This window comes from Notechis scutatus, chromosome 8 (assembly GCF_049901735.1).
Source record: "Notechis scutatus isolate UNSWTSFEM ecotype Mainland chromosome 8, rNotScu1.2, whole genome shotgun sequence".
NCBI classification, from domain to species: domain Eukaryota; kingdom Metazoa; phylum Chordata; class Lepidosauria; order Squamata; family Elapidae; genus Notechis; species Notechis scutatus.
In genome coordinates, this window is record NC_142016.1 from 9,670,115 (window position 1) to 9,689,779 (window position 19,665).

The 19,665-nt window shown below is 43.2% G+C and overlaps 1 protein-coding gene across 17 annotated transcripts in view; it reads left to right on the forward strand.

The window, feature by feature from the left end:
• NIPAL3 (NIPA like domain containing 3) overlaps positions 1-19,448 on the forward strand; it is a 32,459-nt gene extending 13,011 nt beyond the window's left edge. For 10 of the 17 annotated variants that reach the window (XM_026675990.2, XM_087970597.1, XM_087970592.1 and 7 more), the window contains 7 exons: positions 1,170-1,315; positions 7,061-7,157; positions 9,534-9,669; positions 12,187-12,275; positions 13,150-13,213; positions 16,219-16,313; positions 17,334-19,448. In XM_026675990.2, coding sequence (XP_026531775.1) covers positions 1,170-1,315; positions 7,061-7,157; positions 9,534-9,669; positions 12,187-12,275; positions 13,150-13,213; positions 16,219-16,313; positions 17,334-17,512 — 806 coding nt within the window. In that variant the 3' untranslated portion in view covers positions 17,513-19,448. Of the gene's footprint in view, positions 1-1,169; positions 1,316-7,060; positions 7,158-9,533; positions 9,670-12,186; positions 12,276-13,149; positions 13,214-15,092; positions 15,379-16,218; positions 16,314-17,333 lie in introns of those variants that run through there. The other 7 variants (XM_087970593.1, XM_087970600.1, XM_087970595.1 and 4 more) reach the window with 2 other exon arrangements.
• Positions 19,449-19,665: the final 217 nt, after the last annotated feature.

Here is a 19,665-nt window from a genome sequence, read left to right on the forward strand (position 1 = left end):
TTCTGTACCACGCAAAGGAGCTGCGCTCCAAATTCTGTACCACGCAAAGGAGCTGCGCTTCAAAGGATAAAGGTGAGTATGGGAGCCCAGGCGGGTGGGAGGGCCCAACAGCAGAGTCGTGGAGAGAAGCGGTTTGGTCTCTGGAGTGCCGTGGCGAATTACCTCAGTCAGAGGAGTCCAGTTCACGGCCAAATTTTGGAGGGAGTTCCTGCGGACTATTGGGCCTTAGCTTGGCCTTTCATCCAAGCACCAATCGGGGGTGGGTGGGTGGCAGAGAGATTGAACGCCATGGTAGAGCAGTATTTGAGGTGCTACGTGAATTATCAGCAGTCCAATTGGGTGGACCTCCATCGCGTACAATAAAGCTGTTCACAGAAGCACAGGACTAACCCTCTTCAAAGTAGTGAGCGGCTTGGACTTCATCCCAATGCCTGAGTATCCAAGGAATTCCCCCTCCTCAGTCAGCCTGACCGATTGGATGTCAACGCTGAAAGCAACTTGGAAGAATGTTAAAAAAGAGCTAGCTAAAGCGGCGCAAACTTATAAGAGATAGGCAGACAAACACCGGGACCCACAAAGGCCATTCCAGCTGGGGGAGAAGGTCCACCTCTCCACCAAATACTTGAGGTTAAGGCTCCCTAGTAAGAAGTTGGGGGCCAAAGTTCACGGGACCTTTCTCCATAGTAAATAAAGGCCATCAACCCAATCACGGAAGCCAGATTCATCTAACAACCGTGTTACTAACTTCACTGCAGTGAGTCACTTAACAGCTGTGGAAGAAAGGTTTTTGACTGGGGCAAAATTCACTTAATAGCTGTGTTGTTTAGCAATGGAGGTCATAAGTCAAGGGCTACCTGTCCCTCTTCTTACATGGTATTCATTTTAAGATCTTTCCCTGTCCTGCGTCTGTCGTTTCTAAGTGCCTTTATTCTTCAGGAAAATAATGGGGGTGCCCACTTTAAATCAGCCAGCCCCCTGCTTAACTGCACCCGCAGTGCAAGTCTCATTAGCATGGAGTTGTATTCCAATCCATGTAAAAGGGTAGCCTGTACTACTTTCCCCATCTCATTTTTGTAACTCATTTTGTGCATGTAACTATAACTCGGAGCTGCTGTAAGGCCTCCAAACGAATGAACTAACGCAGCTTTTCCTGTCTTGATCCTGCCAAGGGCGTTACGTTTTGTCCTTCATAGGCTGCGCCTTAGCCATTGTTGGGACGTACCTGCTGATCACCTTTGGACCGAACAATCATGAAGTCATGACAGGGGAGAACATCAGAAAGCACCTGGTCAGCTGGCCGTTCCTTCTGTATATGGTAAAGTGATCCATTTCATCGAGTCTAATCTATGGTCTTCCTCCTCAGCTCTGTTTCATTTAAAGGCCTAAGCCTTGCTCTGTGGGTTTTTGTGCTTGCTCTGTGGTTAACGTGATTCCTTGATTGAGGTTTCTCAAATCTTGACAACTTGAAGAGGCCTGGGCTTTTGATTCTCAGAATTGTCTGCCTGGGGAATTTGGGGAGAAGGCTTCCACACCTCTTAAAGTTGCCAAGTTTGAAAAAGGCTGATCTAGAGCAGTGGTCGCCAACCCGTGGTCTGCAGCCCACTGGTGGTCCGGGAGAAAATTTTGGTGGTCCGCAGAGAAATGTCACCCCCAGAGCACCCCTCCACAAAGCAATTAATCCAGGCTGCGCAGGAACACAAGGCCCGCAGGAACTCTCCCCGCCCACTCACTCATTACCTGGGAAACTTACCTGCTAAGTTGCTATTTTTCCTTTTTTTTTGACCATCAGCTGTTCTGCTGGAGGAGGTTTAGATTAGCTAGAAAGCAGGAAACCATTGGATTTCTTGCTTTCTAGCTAATCTTTAGATCTTCGGCTCTGCTTTTAAGCACAGCCGAACCTTCCTTAGGACTGAAGCTTCTATTATTCAGTGCAGATTCAGGTACCTGATGGCAGAAAGATAGATCTCTGAGTGAATCTGTGATTCTGTGAGCAACTCAATCTGCCTTCCTGCTTTGCCTGATTTTGGGTAAAAGTTGCTCTTTTTTATAAAAAAAAATCAATATTTACATAAATATTTATAATATTTACATACAAGTCATGCCCAGCCAATCACATGACCACCAAGCCACACCCACAAATTAGGCCACGCCCACAGAACTGGTTATTAAGAAATTTGAATCCCACACCTGCCTCTGTGTGTGTTTGAGAGAAAGAGAGAGGGAAAGGAAGAGGTTAGATCAGATCTCTCTCTCTCTCTCCCACCAACGTCAGCAAGCCACCGTCAGTCAAAATTCATATTAGTGGTCCCTGGGATTTAAAATTATGAGTTTGGTGGTCCCTGAGGTCCAAAAGGTTGGCGACCCCTACTCTAGAGCTTTAGTTTTAACTGGTTTGTTGAGTCACAAAAGCTGAGTTCATATATCAAGTTGAGCCATGAAGCAAGGATGAGCGGTCTCAGAACTATATGCAGTCTGGTGCTGGCAAAAAACAGACAGGTTTTATATCTTCAGAAAGATCAATTCTGAAACAAGGATGACTGTAATTAAAAATAATCAAGAATCTGCCCCAAAGCTTTAAGGAAACAAACAACCCTCCCCACAATACTGCCACCGTCAGCTCAAGGTTTAAGAGTGGTTCTCAGTCATCAAAAAGTGCCCCCTTGCCATAAACTATGATTTGCAAGAAAAGGGGAGACATGATAGCAGTGTTTCAATATCTCAGGGGCTGCCACAAAGAAGAAGGAGTCAAGCTATTCTCCAAAGCACCCGAGGGCAGGACAAGAAGCAATGGGTGGAAACTAATCAAGGAGAGAAGCAACTTAGAACTAAGGAGAAATTGTCTGATAGTTAGGACAATTAATCAGTGGAACAACTTGCCTTCAGAAGTTGTGAATGCTCCAACACTGGAAGTTTTTAAAAAGATGTTGGATAACCATTTGTCTGAAGTGGTGTAGGGTTTCCTGCCTAGGCAGGGGGTTGGATTAGAAGACCTCCAATGTCCCTTCCAACTCCGTTATTCTATTCTAAATCACAATGATGTATTAATAAATTGTATTAAGTCAAACCAATTAGATAACATTATGATTTAACACAGGAGTCCCCAAACTTGGCAGCTTCAAGACTTGTGGACTTCAACTCCCACAATTCCTCCTGAGTTTGAAGATCTCTGATTTAACATGATGTGATCCCAAATTAAGTTTTAGATCTGCAGTTACAATGGATCCCTAGGTGTCCTGAATGGTTCAAGGTTGACTCAGCCATCCAACCTTCCGAGGTCGGTAAAATGACCCAGATGGTTGGGGGCAATAGGCTGACTCTGTAAACAGGTTAGAGAGGGCTGTAAAGCACTGTGAAGCGGTATATAAATCTAAGTTCGATGACTATTGCTGTCCTTACTTCATATCCAGCCTAGAGGGTTGTGTTTAAACATAAGCACTTGGGTTATTTTATTGGTAGCTCTAGTGCAGGAGTGTCAAACTCACGTCGTCACGACAGCATCACGTGATGTATCGGGACTTTTCCCCCCTTTGCTAAACTGGGTGTGGCCAGCATATGACGCATCCGGCCCATAGGCTGGGTGTCAACTCATAAAATATTTCTATGGTCTTTTAGAGTTGCCAACAGAAAGGGAGGGGGGAGCAGTGCGGCAGCTTGCAAAGCGAAATTGCATTCCATAAATGTTTTCAAAGATAGTAACTAGGCGACCAAAGTTTCTGCCACGCAAAATTCTAACTGGAATGCATGATTGATGACTCTTGGCTATGGATGTGTCCCATTGGAGAATATGAATTATGATACACCCAGGGGGTGGAGGGAAAACCAGGGTCAAGGGTGACAATGAATGATGTGTCTCAGAGTTGGCTACACCCAGGCAGTGCCGGACCTTTTAACTCCCAATAAATCCTTTGAAGTTTTGGAAGTTTGGCTCAAGCCTCATGATTTAAATGGGGGTAACTGCCGGAATCCTGACATGGGGAGTTTGACAGCCCTGCTGTAGTGTGTTAGACAAGCCAAGTTGGCCAACTCATTGTAATAATCTAGGGTTTACAAACTACAGAGGATCAGTTCTTGTGTAATTGAGAGACGCTGGTTTAGTGGGGAGGCTATTCACTTTCTGAGCAAAACAGCCAAACATGAGGAATCTGCCAGCAGAAAGAAGAAGCTCAACAAATACGTGTGGCCCCAGAAGATTTCACTGATTTATTTTTTTTAAAAAATGTGTATTCAAAATATGTATCCATTTTGAATAAATAGTTTTAACCAAATCTCGATGTAATAAAACCTGCATAAACCAAGTATATAATTAAAATAATAATTACACAAGATGATGATAATATAATTTTAAATAATAATTACACACAATTATAAGAATATAATTAAAATAATAATTGCTCAGGAACTGAGGCACTGCCTAAAGCTTACAGGGTTATGTTTGCTTGTTCATGAGCAAGATGGCAGACACAGCCATGCCTGCCCAAACATGCTCCCCTCTTCCTCTGTTTCAGGGGCACCAATTGCCTAAGGTGCCTTGTGGGCTGGCAGCACCTTTGAACCCAGGTTCAAAGCAGCTCTCGGCCACAAGAGCTCCCTGGGTGACTTTGGGCCAATCCTTTTCCCTCAGCCTAGTCTGAGCCCAGCTTAGCTCTGCTGTGGTGGTCAGGGTGAAGCTTGGCTCAGGGCATGGTGTATGCGTGGCCCTGAGTTCCTGCAGAAAAGGCAGGACCAGCTTTTAAGAAATACAGGTAGTCCTCGACTTACAACGGTTCAGTTAGTGACCGCTTGAAGTTACAACAGCACTGAAAAAAGTGAGTTAGGACCATTTTTCACACTTCGTTGCAGCATCCCCAAGGTCACATGATTTACATTCGGGATGCTTGGCAACTGACTCACATTTATGACGGTCGTAGTGTTGTGGGGTCACAAGATTCCACTTTGCGACCATTCTGACGAGCAAAGTCAGTGGGGAAGCCAGATTCACTTCACAACCAGATTACTAATTTAACAACTGCAGTGATTCACTTAACAAATGTGACAAGAAAAGTCGTAAAAACGGGGCAAGACTTCACTTAGCAAATTTCTCACTTAGCAATATAAATTTTGGGCTCAGTTATGGTGGTAAATCGAGGACTACCTGCAGATAAAATAAACTGCACTCCACCTAAGCCAAGGGAGTCCAACCATGGCAACTTTAAGACCTGTGGACTTAAACTCCCAGAATTCCCCAGCCAACCATGTTCTAGGACTGTGGTGGCTAACCTTTTTGGGCTCCTGTGCCAAAAATTGTGCATGCGTTTGCACACTTGCACTCACGTGCCAGCATCCAGAAGGCAATGCATGACCCCAGCCTGCTACACATGCGCACGCAATCCCCATGCCGCCACCACCCACCACCCCCTTACCTGCACTGCACCTCACAGCTCATTTCGGCTGGTTTGAGGCCCTTTTCGGCCTCCCAAAGGCTTGAGGAAGACTTCTGCAGGTTTTGCAGACCGAAAACTAGCCCTGTTTAGTCACTTCCGGTATTTTTGGAAAAACAGGAAGTGATGAAACAGGGCTAGTTTTCGGCCTGCAAAGCCTGCAGAAGCCTTCCTCAAGCCTCTGGGAGGCTGAAAAAGGCCTCAAACTGGCTGAAAATCAGCTGTGAGGTGCGTGCTTGCGCAGTGAGGTAAGTTTGCCTGCAGCTTGCGTGCCGGCACAAATGGCTCTGCGTGCCACCTGTGGCACGCGTGCCATAGGTTCGCCATCACGGTTCTAGGTTATGACCTACCTGAAAAAAAGGGACTTATGACCCAGATCTGAAGTCTCAATGGTCATTGGGGGGGAATTCCCCTTCAGACCTGGCTCATAAGTCCTCTTTTTCAGGTAGGTCATAACTTTGAACAGTCCCCACAGTCACATGACTGCATTTTGGTCACTAGGCAACGCGTACAGGTTGTCCTTGACTTACAACAGTTCGTTTAGGTGAAAAAAGTGACTGATGACCATTTTTTTGCATTTACCATTGTAGCATCCCCGTGATCAAAATTCAGATGCTTGGCAACTGACTCATATTATGACGGTTGCATTGTCTTGGGGGAGGGGGTCATGTCAACACCTTTTATGAGCTTTTGAGAAGCAAAGTCAACAGGGAAGCCCGATTCACTTAACAACCGTGTTACTAACTTAATAACTGTGGCAAGAAAGCTTGTAAAATGGAGCAAAATTCACTTAGCAACAGAAATTTTAAGTTGAGGACTACCTGTATTTACGGCTATTTGCAGTGTCCTGTAGTCATGTGACTATATTTTGTGGTGCTTTTGCTAAAAATGGGCACTCCCAGCCCATGGAGAACTTACACTTATGACCACTGTGTTCACTTAATGACTGACACAAAAAAGTAAAAATCATTTTCCCACCATTACAACTTGTGACCCTAATAGGCCTCTTCCAATATGGTTGTAATTCAAGGATTACCTGTACTTGGAATGCAAACTCCCAGTTCCCAGATTTCTGGGGAACTAAGGCAGGAGGGACCCCCTTTTTCATTTGCAAAAGGGGGAGAGGTCTCTTCAGCCTGCAAGGGCAAGAATGTGAAGAGGGGGAAAAAACCTGGAACCCTAGCTGTCAGGATTCTGGCAGTTACCCCAATTAAACCATGACTCTCGAGCCAAACTTCCAAAACTTTAAAAGGATGGATTGGGAGTTAACATGTCCGGCACTGCCTGGGGGTAGCCAACTCTGAGACACATCATTCATTGTCACCTTTGACCCTGGTTTTCCCTCCACCCCCTGGGTGTATCATAATTCATATTCTCCAATGGGACAGATCCATAGCCAAGAGTCATCAATCATGTTCTCCAGTTAGAATTTTGCATGGCAGAAACTTCAGTCACCTAGTTACTATCTTTGAAAAGCTATGTATAGAATGCACTTTCTATTTCCAAGCTGCCGCGCTTTCAAACCCCTCCCACCACCACCTTTCTGTTGGCAACTCTGAAACGACCATAGAAATATTTTATGAGTTGACATTAGCCTTATTTCAAACCAAACCCAGTGTCCTTTCTCTGTTCTCTTTCTTTAGCTGGTGGAGATCATTCTGTTCTGCCTGCTTTTATATTTCTACAAGGAGAAGAAAGCAGACTATATTGTGGTGATTCTGCTTCTGGTAGCCCTCCTTGGTAAGTCTCTTCTCCTCTTTCTCTTTACGTAAGGTTGGTTTCACACACTGGATTGTTAAACCTTGGCCTCAGATTCGCAAAGAAGCAAGTTCGTGCATGTGGTATGTGTGTGGGATTTCATCGCCATTCAGCTTTCCAGGTGTTTTGTAGTCTTCATTTTCCAGGAATCCTGATCCAAGACCCCTGGAGGAGTCAGACTTTATGTGTTTATTTATTTATTGGTTTTCAAGGCTGGTTCCAAAAAAGGCTCTGAGCCACCGGGAAGATGGCTGCCTGGACGAAGCCCCATGAAAAATTATCCTGATAAAAAAATAAATTCATCAAGGGCTGAGTTGTTGGAAAGAGATTAATAAGTCAAGCTCTTGTTCCTGTTGATGGCAATTCCCATTGCAGGTACTCCTCGACTGACGACCACAATTGAGCTCAAAATTTCTGTGGCTAAGTGAAACATTTGTTAAGTGAAATTTCACTCTATTTTGTGACCTTTCTTGCCACTGTTGTTAAGTGAATCACTGCAGTTAAGTGAATCTGGCTTCCCCATTGACTTTGCTTCTCAAAAGGTTGCAAAAGGGAATCGCGTGACCCCAAGGAGACACTGCAACCGTTATTAAAATGAGTCAGTTGCCAAGCATCAGAATTTTGATTAGTGAGGATGCTGCAATGGTTGCAAATGGGAAAAATGGTCATAAAGTCACTTTTTTCAGTGCTGTTGTAACTTCGAACGGTCCCAAACGAACTATTGTAAGTCAAGGACCACCTGTACATATGACTGTTGCAGCCTCCCCATGGCTACATGATCAAAATTCAGACTCTTGGCAATTGACTCATATTGTTCTGACCCAACCGGGTTCCCAAAGAGCAAACACAGACAAAGGCAGCAGCCCCCACCTTTTAAGGTTTAATAACGAATTCTGTTCCTTTAAAGGTAAAAGGCTGCTTTCCACTAATTAGCTCCGACAAGAAAGAGCCTTCCAAGTTGTTTGTCAATGATGCCAAAAACCTAGAGATAAGAACTAATTTACAAGATTCTCCAAACACGAACTAAGATGTCCACCAGTTGAGCTTCAGAGATTCTTTGCTGTCTGCAAAGAACGCTTTTCCAAACCTGGCTTTTATCCTCTTGAGGGAGGGGCCGTTACCTTGCAGCCTTACTCCCGAGTCGCCTGTGCTGCTGTAATTGTTCTTTCCTCCAAGCAATCCTTTGAGCACATGCACTTGGCACAGGCTCCTCAGGAACCTCCTCATCATTGCTATCAGCCCACACAATCTCTGAAGGCAGCACTCCACTCCCTGATGGTCCTGGCTCCCTCATCTCAGTCCTTGCTCTCCTCAGCCATCTGCACCTGCTGCCGGCTAACCGCAACACATATTTATGACGGTTGCACTGTCCCATGGTCACATGATTCCCTTTTGCGACCTTCTGATAAGCAAAGTTAATGGGGAAGCCAGATTCAATTAACAGCTGTGTTCCTAACTTAACAACTACAGTGATTCACTCAACAACTGTGGCAAGAAAAGTTGCAAAATGAGGCAAAACTCACGTAACCCATGTCTCGCTTAGAAACAGAAATGTTCGGCTCAATTGTGGCTGTATGTCGAGGACTGCCTGTAATGTATTTCGTTCGCCGGTGTTGTTACTCCTGAACAGGGGGGGTCAAACTCAAGGCCCAGGGCCCAGATCCAGCCTGTGGAGTACTTAGATCTGGCCCATGAGGCCACCCTGGAAATAGCGAAGGACCGGACTGCAACGCCTCTGCCAGTGAAAATGCAGCCCTCCCGAGCACCGTTTTTGCTGGCAGAGGGTTTCAGGAGACCATCCCAGGCAAAAATAGAACCTGGGAGCCTGTGGCGGGATTCAAAAAGTTTTACCACCGGTTCAGTGGGCGTGGCTTTGCAGGTGTGCACACCCTTTGCGTGCGTACGGGCTCGTGCCAAACATGCCCTTTGCACAGGCGCGGAGGCATTCCAACTCACCTCCTGCAAGCCTGCACGATCCCGGTCGCTTCAGCAGCTGCCGCGTGGCACTATTCTGTACCACGCAAAGCAGCTGCGCTCCAAATTCAGAGGATAAAGGTGAGTATGGGAGCCCAGGCGGGTGGGTGGGCCCAACAGCAGAGTGGTGGAGAGAACCGGTTTGGTCTCTGCTACTCATCGCCGCTACCAGCTAGGCAGAACCAGGCCTAACCAGTAGAATACCACCACTGCCGGGAGTCCATTTTCTCTGGCAGGCGCCCCCGAAATGAGTGATGTCAAAATGGCCACACCCACCCCAGCCCCCCAACATCAAACACAACCCTGATGTGGCCCTCAATGAAATCAAGTTTGACAACCCTGCTCTTGAGCAAAACAAGGCTTGTTACCTTGGCGGTTTTTCAGGTTCCATGACTGTCGTTACCGTCAAAGCCGTTGCGGGCATGATCGTGGTTTCCATTCGGGGGAATATGCAGCTGGGCTACCCTATCTTTTACATCATGGCCGTGTGCATGGTGGCGACAACAGCCTTTCAGGCAGAGTAAGTAGAACAAAGCTTGCTTGGTTGCTTCTTACTTCCTTTCATTTCTTTCCTTCCTTCCTTCCTTTTCTTTCTCCCTAAATGTGTATTTTCTTCCTGCAGCTCGCCACCAAATGTCAAGGTAATTCAAATTTAATTAAAATGAATTATAGATCAAAAAGAGAGCCTGTGCGGCAGGTAGCGCTGGAAACTAGGTAATTGGATTCTTGTTGCTGTTTCTGACCAGAGATGGGCCTTTTAGTAACAATTTGAATAATTTCTTGTTCTCAAAAAGCTTCAGTGGAAGGGGTCATTTGGGAACACACAGTTAAATGCCAGCTTCCCACACTTGTTGCATCTTGTGTGAATTGCTGGAAGTGTGCTTGGAGGGATGGAGATGCGAAGCATCCTTCCTTTTACAAATAATAAGATATTTTTTTTTTTCTGGATCTTAAGGTTCCATTTGTAATCATCATAGTTGGTAGCCAAAGCTATACTTTGGTAGAGCAACTGAACAGGACTGGTACAGACTTCAATGGACAGGACTGTAAAAAAAAAAATTGCAACCCACCTGCCTTCCATAGAAGACCTGTATGTTGCATGGGTCAGAAGGAGGGCTGAGAAAATATCTGCAGATCCCTCGCATCTTGGACATAAGTTGTTTCAACTTCTCCCCTCAGGACATTGCTATGGGGCATTGCATGCCAAAGCAACTAGATACAGAGACAGTTTTTCCTCCTTGCCATCATTCTGCTGAATTCCCATAGCTCTATTCTCCTCTCTTCTCTTCTATTCTATTCTATTCTATTCTATTCTTTCATTCTATTCTATATTCTATTCTAATCTATTATTCTATTTTCTCCTATTGTTTCTTTCTTATTCTATTCTATTCTCTTCTCCTATTCTCGTCTTCTTTTTTCTATTCTATTCTATTTTCTCCTCTCCTCTCCTCTCTATTCTATTCTATTCTATTCTATTCTATTCTTTCATTCTATTCTATATTCTATTCTAATCTATTATTCTATTTTCTCCTATTGTTTTCTTCTCTTATTCTATTCTATTCTCTTCTCCTATTCTCGTCTTCTTTTTTTCTATTCTATTCTATTTTCTCCTCTCCTCTCCTATTCTATTCTATTCTATTCTATTCTATTCTATTCTATTTTCTTCTCCTCTCCCATTCTATTCTATTCTATTCTATTCTATTCTATTCTATTCTATTCTATTTTCTCCTCTCCCATTCTATTCTATTCTATTCTTTCTATTCTATTCTATTCTATTCTATTCTATTCTATTTCTTCTCCTCTCATTCTATTCTATTCTATTCTATTCTCATTTTCCTCTCCTCTCCTCTCCTATTCTATTCTATTCTATTCTTCTATTCTATTCTATTCTATTCTATTCTATTCTATTCTATTCTATTCTATTCTATTCTATTCTATTTTCTTCTCCTCTCCTATTCTATTCTATTTATTCTATTCTATTCATGAATCAAAAAGTCAAAACAGTGACTTACGACCAATGCTCACACTTATGACTATTGCAGCATAGGATCAAAATGTGGGCATTTGACAAATGGCAGTGTGTTTACAATAGTTGTCCTGGGGTCATGGATCCTTATTTGCATTCTTCCCAACTGGGAAGCAAGCAAAGTCAGTGGGGGGTGTCAGATTCAATTAACAACCACAAGATTGTCTTAATAGCTACAGTGATTTGCTTAACAACTGAGACAAAAAAAGGTCATAAAATCCAAGTGCACTGTCACTTAATCATCTTGCTTAGCCAGGGAAATTCTGGTCCCATGGCTGGCTGGGGAATTCTGGGAGTTGAAGTTCACACATTTTAAAGTTATGAAGATAGGAAAACATTCTACCCCATTTGCTTGCTTTCTGGAGCATTTGATGTCTATATATGTACTACCCCAAAAGGAGAATATTTGTAGCTCAGGGTTGAGATTATGGGTCCTTGATGCTCTCTGAGATTGGTTGTTTTCTTGCAGACATTTAATTAGAACAGTTAATCAGTGGAACGACTTGTCTCCAGAAGTTATAAATGCTGCAACACTGGAAGTTTTTAAGAAGATATTGGACAATCATTTGTCTGAAATGGTATAGAGTTTCCTGCCTAAGCGGGGGGTTGGACTAGAAGACCTCCAAGGTCCCTTCCAACTCTGTTATTCTATTTGTGATTTGAAATTACCCAAACTAGGCAACACTAGCAGCACTGATTATCTAGTTTGGGTAATGAAATGTCTACAAAAGATATCCATGAAGCTCAGAGGATACCAAGGACCCCTCGTTATAAAATATTACCTAGAAATTTTGGAATGAGCTGAAATTTCGCCAGGCAAATCTACTTGTTTTGCCAACGAGATCAACAGCTGAATCTCAGACTGGTGATCCTGTTTTTGGTTCATGATTTGTAAATTTCCCTTTCTTTGTGCCGAAACATCTTCAGCTTTTTGTGAAATGTTTTGTTACTTATTTATGGGCAGTGTTGTCTGATTTTTTCCCCCCTCCACTAAATTTATTTTTCTCCTAGGTTTTTAACCCAAGCTTCCCAATTGTATGATGTATCCCAGATTGCCAGTGTGGGTTATATCCTGTCTACTGTAATAGGAATTACGGCAGGTAGGTGTATATTGGTGCATTAAAATGATGGAAGGAGCTGATCAGCAAATAACCTCTTTCCATCACCGAGAGAAGGTCCCTGACTTAACGCTTACCTTGAAATATGTATTTTAGTGCTTAAAACGAAATTGCCTACAATGATAACAAGAAACTGTTTTTCCCAGTGAGAGACACATTTCAAATTAAGTCCAGGTTTCTGGTGCTAAACAAATCTTCTCTGCCATTGAGTTTGATTTCACTACTGTACATATCCAACAGAGGAGTCACTTCTTCGGCATAGTTGAGTTTTGTACCCACCACAGTTCTAATCCGCTAGGAAAAGAATACCCAGAAAGAAGTTACTGTACTTATTTAAACATGTAAAGCAGGGGTGTCCAATCTTGGCAGCTTTAAGGCTTATGGACTTCGACTCCCAGAATTCTCCAGTCAGCAAGGCTGGCTGGAGAATTCTGAGAGGCGAAGTCCACAAGCCAGAGTTGCCAAGAATGGATACCCCTGGTTAAAGAGTTTAAACCGGATCTAGATGTCAGTGCTAGGACTTGTTTTTGTAAACTTTTAATTGAAATCACATAAGAGAAGTTTTCATTTGTCTTTTAACACCTGTAATTAAATATCTTTTAAAAATATGAATTCGGTACACTTCTGAAATATTAATTTTTAAACTAATTTTTAAACAATTAAATTGAGTTTGACACCCCTGCTCCATGGGATGATTCCCATTTCTTCTCTTAGTAGCTCAGTTGGCCAGCTTTTGAGTTATAAAAATATAATCTATCCACGCATCAATTCTGTCTCCTTAGATACATTTTTTTGTTTATGCTATTAACTTTGTTTTAAAGGAGGTTCTATTTGTAAAGGCTTCTTTTCTTTTCAGGTGCAACTTTTTATTTGGACTTTATTGCAGAGGATGTTCTCCATATTTGTATGTTTTGTTTGGGGTAAGTTCCCAATACTGATCTAACTGGTGGGCTTTGGGTACTACCCTGTGTCTCTTGCATTTCCTTTTTCTCTGCTTGGCAGGTTTGTTCTTTTTAATGTATGATGGCTATTGGAAGGCTACTTTGAGCACCTTCCATCTCAGAATGGTGGGAAACCAGGGGTGGGTTTCTACCGGTTCTGTCCACCTCTGTAGAACCGGTAGCTCTGAAGAGCAGCAGACATAGAACCGGTCCTATGTCTGCTGATGTTTTGGTCACCCGCCCACCTGGGCTCTTACCTGATCTTTATTTCCTGATTTTTCAACTTCAGCTACCGAACGAGGAACAGCTGCAGTTAAAAAAGCAGGAAAAGAGGGCTGTTTCAAAGACTGCTTCTCTGCACGCAGCGTGCTGATGACGATTTACAGGCGCGCGGCTCGCAGCGTGCAGGGAAGCTTGTAAATCCTGAACCGGTAGTTAACCTGTCGTATCCCTCCCATGTGGGAAACAGTGTCATTTTTAGCTTACTAATCATTTTTAGCATACTAAAAACACAGTCTGAGGGCTGCTAGTTGCCCACTCTTTGCTAGTAGTTTTGGAGCATTTGTGGATGTATTCTTGATTGCCTGAAAAACGTCTAATGCAGTGACAGCAAACCTATGACACACGTACCAGAGGTGGCACGCATAGTCCTCTCTCTGGGCATGTGAGCCGTCACCCCAGGTCAGCTCTGCCATGCTTGCATGCGCACCTCCCGCCTGCCAGCTTTTCTTCAGTCTCTGTTGCGCATGCACAGGGCACGTGCGGGGGAGCGCATGTGCAGGGTGGGGCACATGCATAGGGGTGTGTGCATGCATGTGCTGGAGTGCGGGGTGCATGTGCGGGAGATAGGACACAGGCGCGGGAGGCGCACGCACATTGCATTTTGGCGATGCATGCACGCCAAAACTCTTGGGAGTTTTCAATTCAATTCAGTTTATTACATAGACCAGGAACCAGAACAAATAAACTGAATTGTCTGGAGTTTTCTGGAGTGGGAAACTCTACCCCAGTCCCTGCCCAGATTGCAGTGCTGGATACAATCAGAAATGCGTACAGGTAGTCTTCATTAATGGCTTGAATTGGACTAGACAATGAAGTTATAAATTGAAAAATCACCTGACGGTGCCAATTTGCGATGGCAATTCTGATTGTTGTTGCTATGCAACTTCTGTGCAGGCATTAAATGCAACATCACATGACATCACTTGCAACTTCCTTCCCCTGTTGATGTTGCTTATCAGAATCCACCAGTGAAGCTTGCCAATGGTGATCCCAGGACTCTGGGGCGCTGCAACCATTATAATTGTGTGCCTGTTGCCAAGCGCTCAAATTGCGATCACGTGGCTGCAGGGACGTTGTGACAGCTGCAAGTTTGAGCCGTACGTCTCTTTGGTTGCTGAATGAATGGTTGCTAAGCAAGGGCTGATTATATTTTGCCTCTCTTGGAAACCAAATCAATGTAATATTTGATGGTAATTAAAGCTTAATTTGTCCGCAGTCAAAGAATCTCAGCAGCTGAGTGGCAATCTTAGGAGTTAAGGTCATCTTTCCTCTTGACCGAAAAGTGCAGGCTTTATATTTGCCTGGATAGTCCTGAGAAAGTGTGGGGAGCAGGGTCTGCAGAAGGGGAAAATTGTGAGGATAGACTGATAAAGGGAGGAGTGTCAGGACAGAAGCCTCGTCCTTTTGTGCGTGCATTGTGATGCCACACCATGCATGGGGCGGGACTTATGTATCAGCCTTGGTAAACCATATTTTATTTGGAAGCTTCGAGGCTGCCACATTTAGTGCCTGGGAATTTGGGAGGGGGGATTTCATAGAGTGGTAGAAGATTGGACTCAACAACATTCTTTCTCAGAAAGTCAAGGACATGTTACCCTGCACCTGGAGGGGAGTGGCTGGAGGAATTTCTCCAGTTGGGACGATGCTTGATTGGGCCATGTGATCGACCGGTGGGTGCAGGGCATGGGCTTTTGATTTTCAATTGGGAAGGGAAGATCCGGAACTCTCAGATTCGGGTTTTCCCAGATGTGGCAACGTGACACTCTAATAAAATGGAGCTTTGAGGAAATGCTTGTCTCGGAGTTTATTGGGTTGGAGTTGGTTAGTTGGAGCGCTGACATTATGCTGCATTGCTGGACACCACTGCATATGGAAAAGGTTGTCAGTTCAGAATTGGGATGTCAAAGGGACTGCTTAGGGGTGGAGATGCCTAGGGGGCCTTCTTCCTGGAGAGAAGTCATGGGAGCAGTGAATCTCTTCACCCTTCTTTCCTCTCCTTGTATTCTGCCTTACCACTGCTCTTAAAAATAAGACAGGGGAAATAGTACCGATGGTAAAAGGAGCCTTGGGTGCAACCCCAAAACAACCAGAGCACCACTTGAACACCATCGGCATTGACAAGTTCACCATCAGTCAATTGCAAAAGGCAGCTTGACTTGGAACAGCTGACATCCTGTGATGATACTCTTAATACTATTAACAGCACTTGCCTATCTCAGCTCCATAGAAAGGACTCAAAAGGTAGTTAAAATGCCAAATCTAGGCTAAACATATGGCTGACTATGCAGTCAGCCATAATAATAATGACGTCCTCATTCCTGCAACGTCTCCTGGTGCTGTTCTTTCCCTTGAGAATTTATGTTGAGGTAGAGAAGTCTCGTTGCACAACTATTTTAAGTGAGTAAACAAGATCTGGGTAAATCTCTCAGAGGGTTAGAAGGGCACTTCAGCTCTCTCTGTGGCTTTGGAAAGAACTAAATTTAGTTAGAACTATTTTTGATGTTCCTGCTCTTCACAGATGTTACACTTCAAAAGTGTCTGGAAATGTTTACTTTGCCCCATGAACTGAAGTAGCACATAGACTGAGGACTTACTTTCTGTGAGGTCAGATGTGTAGCTAAGACTTTTTAATGTCAGCCATGTTTTCTCTTACATATGTTAATTTAAATTTCTTTATCTTGTCCTTTTAAACTCTCTTTCAGATGCCTCATTGCCTTTTTAGGTGTCTTTCTGATCACTAAAAACAAGAGGAAATGTGTCTTTTTTGAGCCTTACATCTCCATGGATGCCATGCCAAGTAATTTTAAAATCTAGTACCTTTTTAATAAGCAGGGAAAACTGACAGGCTGTTGAAAAAATTAGTCTATCCCAACACTTCACCTCACTTTATTATTTGGTTGTACCACTTGCTGTAGATCAGGTACAAAAACGGGGCATTTAAGCAATATGGAAGAACCCGTATCTTGATCATGGTTATATTGAAAGTATGTCATCAATGTTCTTGGTTTTTATTTATGTTATTTTTAATGTTGATCGCTTCCCTGGTTTATTCTCCTTTTCTCCTATTTTAACAGCTGTCCAGAGTCTTATATATGAGATGGGCGGCCTAGAAATGAGTGTATTAAATAAGTACTTTTTCAGAGTCTGCTTTTATCCATTTTAAATTTAATTTTGTAGTACTGAAGGAGAAATTTCCTTTAGGTCTTGTAGAGGATTAAAACATTAACTCACCCCTCAAGAATCTTGAAAGACCTCAAAGATTTGGACCTTGTCCCCCATTCAATGTGGAGATGATATTATTATTATTTTATTTTTATTTTATTTGTTTGTCGACCATCTTGCCGCAAGGCATACTATATCATGCAAAGACCAGTTCGGTCATAGAATTGCAAATATGGCCCTGAGGACCAAATGTAGCATTCTAATTTAAGAAGGGGGTCCATATCGTGGATATTTCAATAGCAGTGTTTCTCAACCTCAGTCTCTTGAAGATATGTGGACTTCAACTCCCAGAATTCTGTGTCTTCAAACGTCCCAGGTTGAGAAACACTGTCCTAAATTAATCCGATCCTGCTGCCATCCAATGTGATGCAACTCTGGTTCCCAGACCGGCTAAGTCTCAGAATGTAGGCTTTGAGATCAAAACTTTAGAACAGCGTTTCTCAATCTTGGTAGCTTTAAGATGGATGGACTTCATCTCCCAGAATTCCCCAGTCAGTTTGGTTGGGTTACTGGGAAGTGACAAGTTAAAAGACAGCAATTGAATTTTTCTCTGGTTTTCAAACCCCTCCACCTTTGTCCTTCCCTCGACCTTCAGGCATGCAGAATCTCCACGACAACGGAACTGCAGTTCAACCTGAACTAAAGCCTTCTTTTTCCTATGGTGCCCTGGAAAACAACGATAGCATCTCCGAAATGTATACTCCTGCTACATTAACCGTTGTCCAGGAAGAACATGCTTCTTGTCGGATCATGTCACACAGCAAAAGCGAGTGAATGCTCTTTGGAGAAATACTGTAGGTGTGATTGTCTATTTATTACCCCCCCCCCCCTTTTCTGTTATTTCATTCACTGAGCCCAGAAGGCAGCTGAAGTAGGGATGAACTCATATGATAATTCTAAAGAAATACTGATAAAGGATCACGTACCTGCAGATACAAAAGTATTCCATGGTAAACTGAATTGCATTGGAATCTGAACAGCTCCATCATTGCAAACTCAGAAGGCATTTGAAGTAGCTAAACAGACTGCACTCCGGTGACTATAGACGCTCTAGTATAACAGAAGCTGTGGTTTCCTTGGGATAACCAGGGATTGTATATCTTTTTAAAAACTGGAAGAATGGCATTCTCCAAGAGATACGTATTAGGGATACTCCATACTGAAAACTAATTATTTCCTCTTTTTCTGTTGGCATGGCTAACCGGAGATGCATTGATGCAGTTCACTAGTGTGTCCCCTGTTTTACTTAGTATATCTTGTTCTCCTAAACCTGGGAATTGGGAGGCAGGATATATTCTAGTATTCTGTTACCCTGGTCAAAGGGTTTAGTCAACAGTTCAACTTTTTTCCCCATGAAAACTATGCAATTGAAGACATATCGCCACTGAGAACTCGTATCTCTCGGATCAACACACCATGACAGCGTTGGTCTGCAACCCCCGGTGGAGAATGTGATGACGTGTTTTGCTAACCAAAGACCACCATCTTGAAATCATGTTTGTGCTTTTAATAGTTGTCCTGGAAATGAAATTCTAGATTGTAATGTCCTTTGTATTAGGCCTAGTTTCATATTTAGCAGGTTTGAGTTAATACAGGATGAATTGCATCATTTCATAGTAATGGTTGGAGACTGCCATTGAATGTTTTTTATGCGGATTAAAAATACTTCCCTGCAAATAGAAAGAAAGCCAGCTTCTGCAGATGCCCTTGAGTTGTGACGAAAACCACCTTCCTTCTTTCCTGTGTGTGATACTTTATGTTTATGTGCAGCAATTATTTAAATGGAGGAGCATTTAAAAATATGCTGGTGCTTCAACTTCCAGTCAACAATGCTGCAACCTATTTTGCTATCTCTGGCTACTTTGCCCACAGGAAAAGACATTGATTTCCTGCAGGTTTTTGTTTTTAATTTGTACTGTATCAGGGTTCTATCTGCTTCTTCTGTGCAGCAGATGACAACAATTAGACAACCTTGGCTGATCTTAAAAAGCTAAGCTCTGTTAGATGTGATTTTGTATTGAGGATGGATGACCAGTGGGAAAATCCCCAGTTGCAGGGTGTACTGGGAAATGTAAGAAGCATCTCAGAAAATGCAATCCCTACTCTTTTCCATAATGATGTCAGGTTTCTGGTGGTTGCCAGTAGAAATGAATAGATTTTAACCCTGGTTTTGTGGAAGAATTAACATGAATGTAAACCTTGCTGCAGTTTTCAACGGCCCTGTGGAGTCTAAATGGAGGATACTCAGGTATTTGGACCACTTTCACAGAGTAATTTGCACTTAGGATCCATGAAGATCCATGGGCAATATGAAATAAAGCAGTGTTTCTCAACTGACAGGTTGAAGATGCGTGGACTTCAGCTCCCAGAATTCCCCAGCTGGTTAGGGAATTCTGGGAGCTGAAGGCCATACATCTTAAGGTTTCCAAGATTATTGCTCTGATATATTCTCTTCTGGAGATACCTGTAGGAAATCAAATTTCTTCCCATGCCATCACATCTTCCCCAATATCAAACAAATATTTAGGCATAAATGCAAAGGGGAAAAAAGCTTCCTGGCTTATTGACTCTTCTTGTGAAGACAGACAAGGTCCTTTTCAGAATGCTAGCCAACGTTCTTCTCTCACTGATTTCTGAGGATGTCAAACATGTCTTGACTGAGTGTACTGTCTTCACCATGGTATGTGTAAATAAAGCTTTATGACACAAAGATGGAGAATGGCATCTTTTGTTCAAAGGAAGCTTTCCGTCAGGTGGGTGGGGAAATAAATTGAATAAGAAGCCACCTTGAAGACCATGTATGGGTGAAAAGGCAGGATATAGGTATTTAATGAAATAACTAGGTCTCAACTTGAAACCACAATTGGATCCAGAATTTTCATTGCTAATCAAGGTGGCTGTTAAGGAAGTTATACCAGATTTTACAA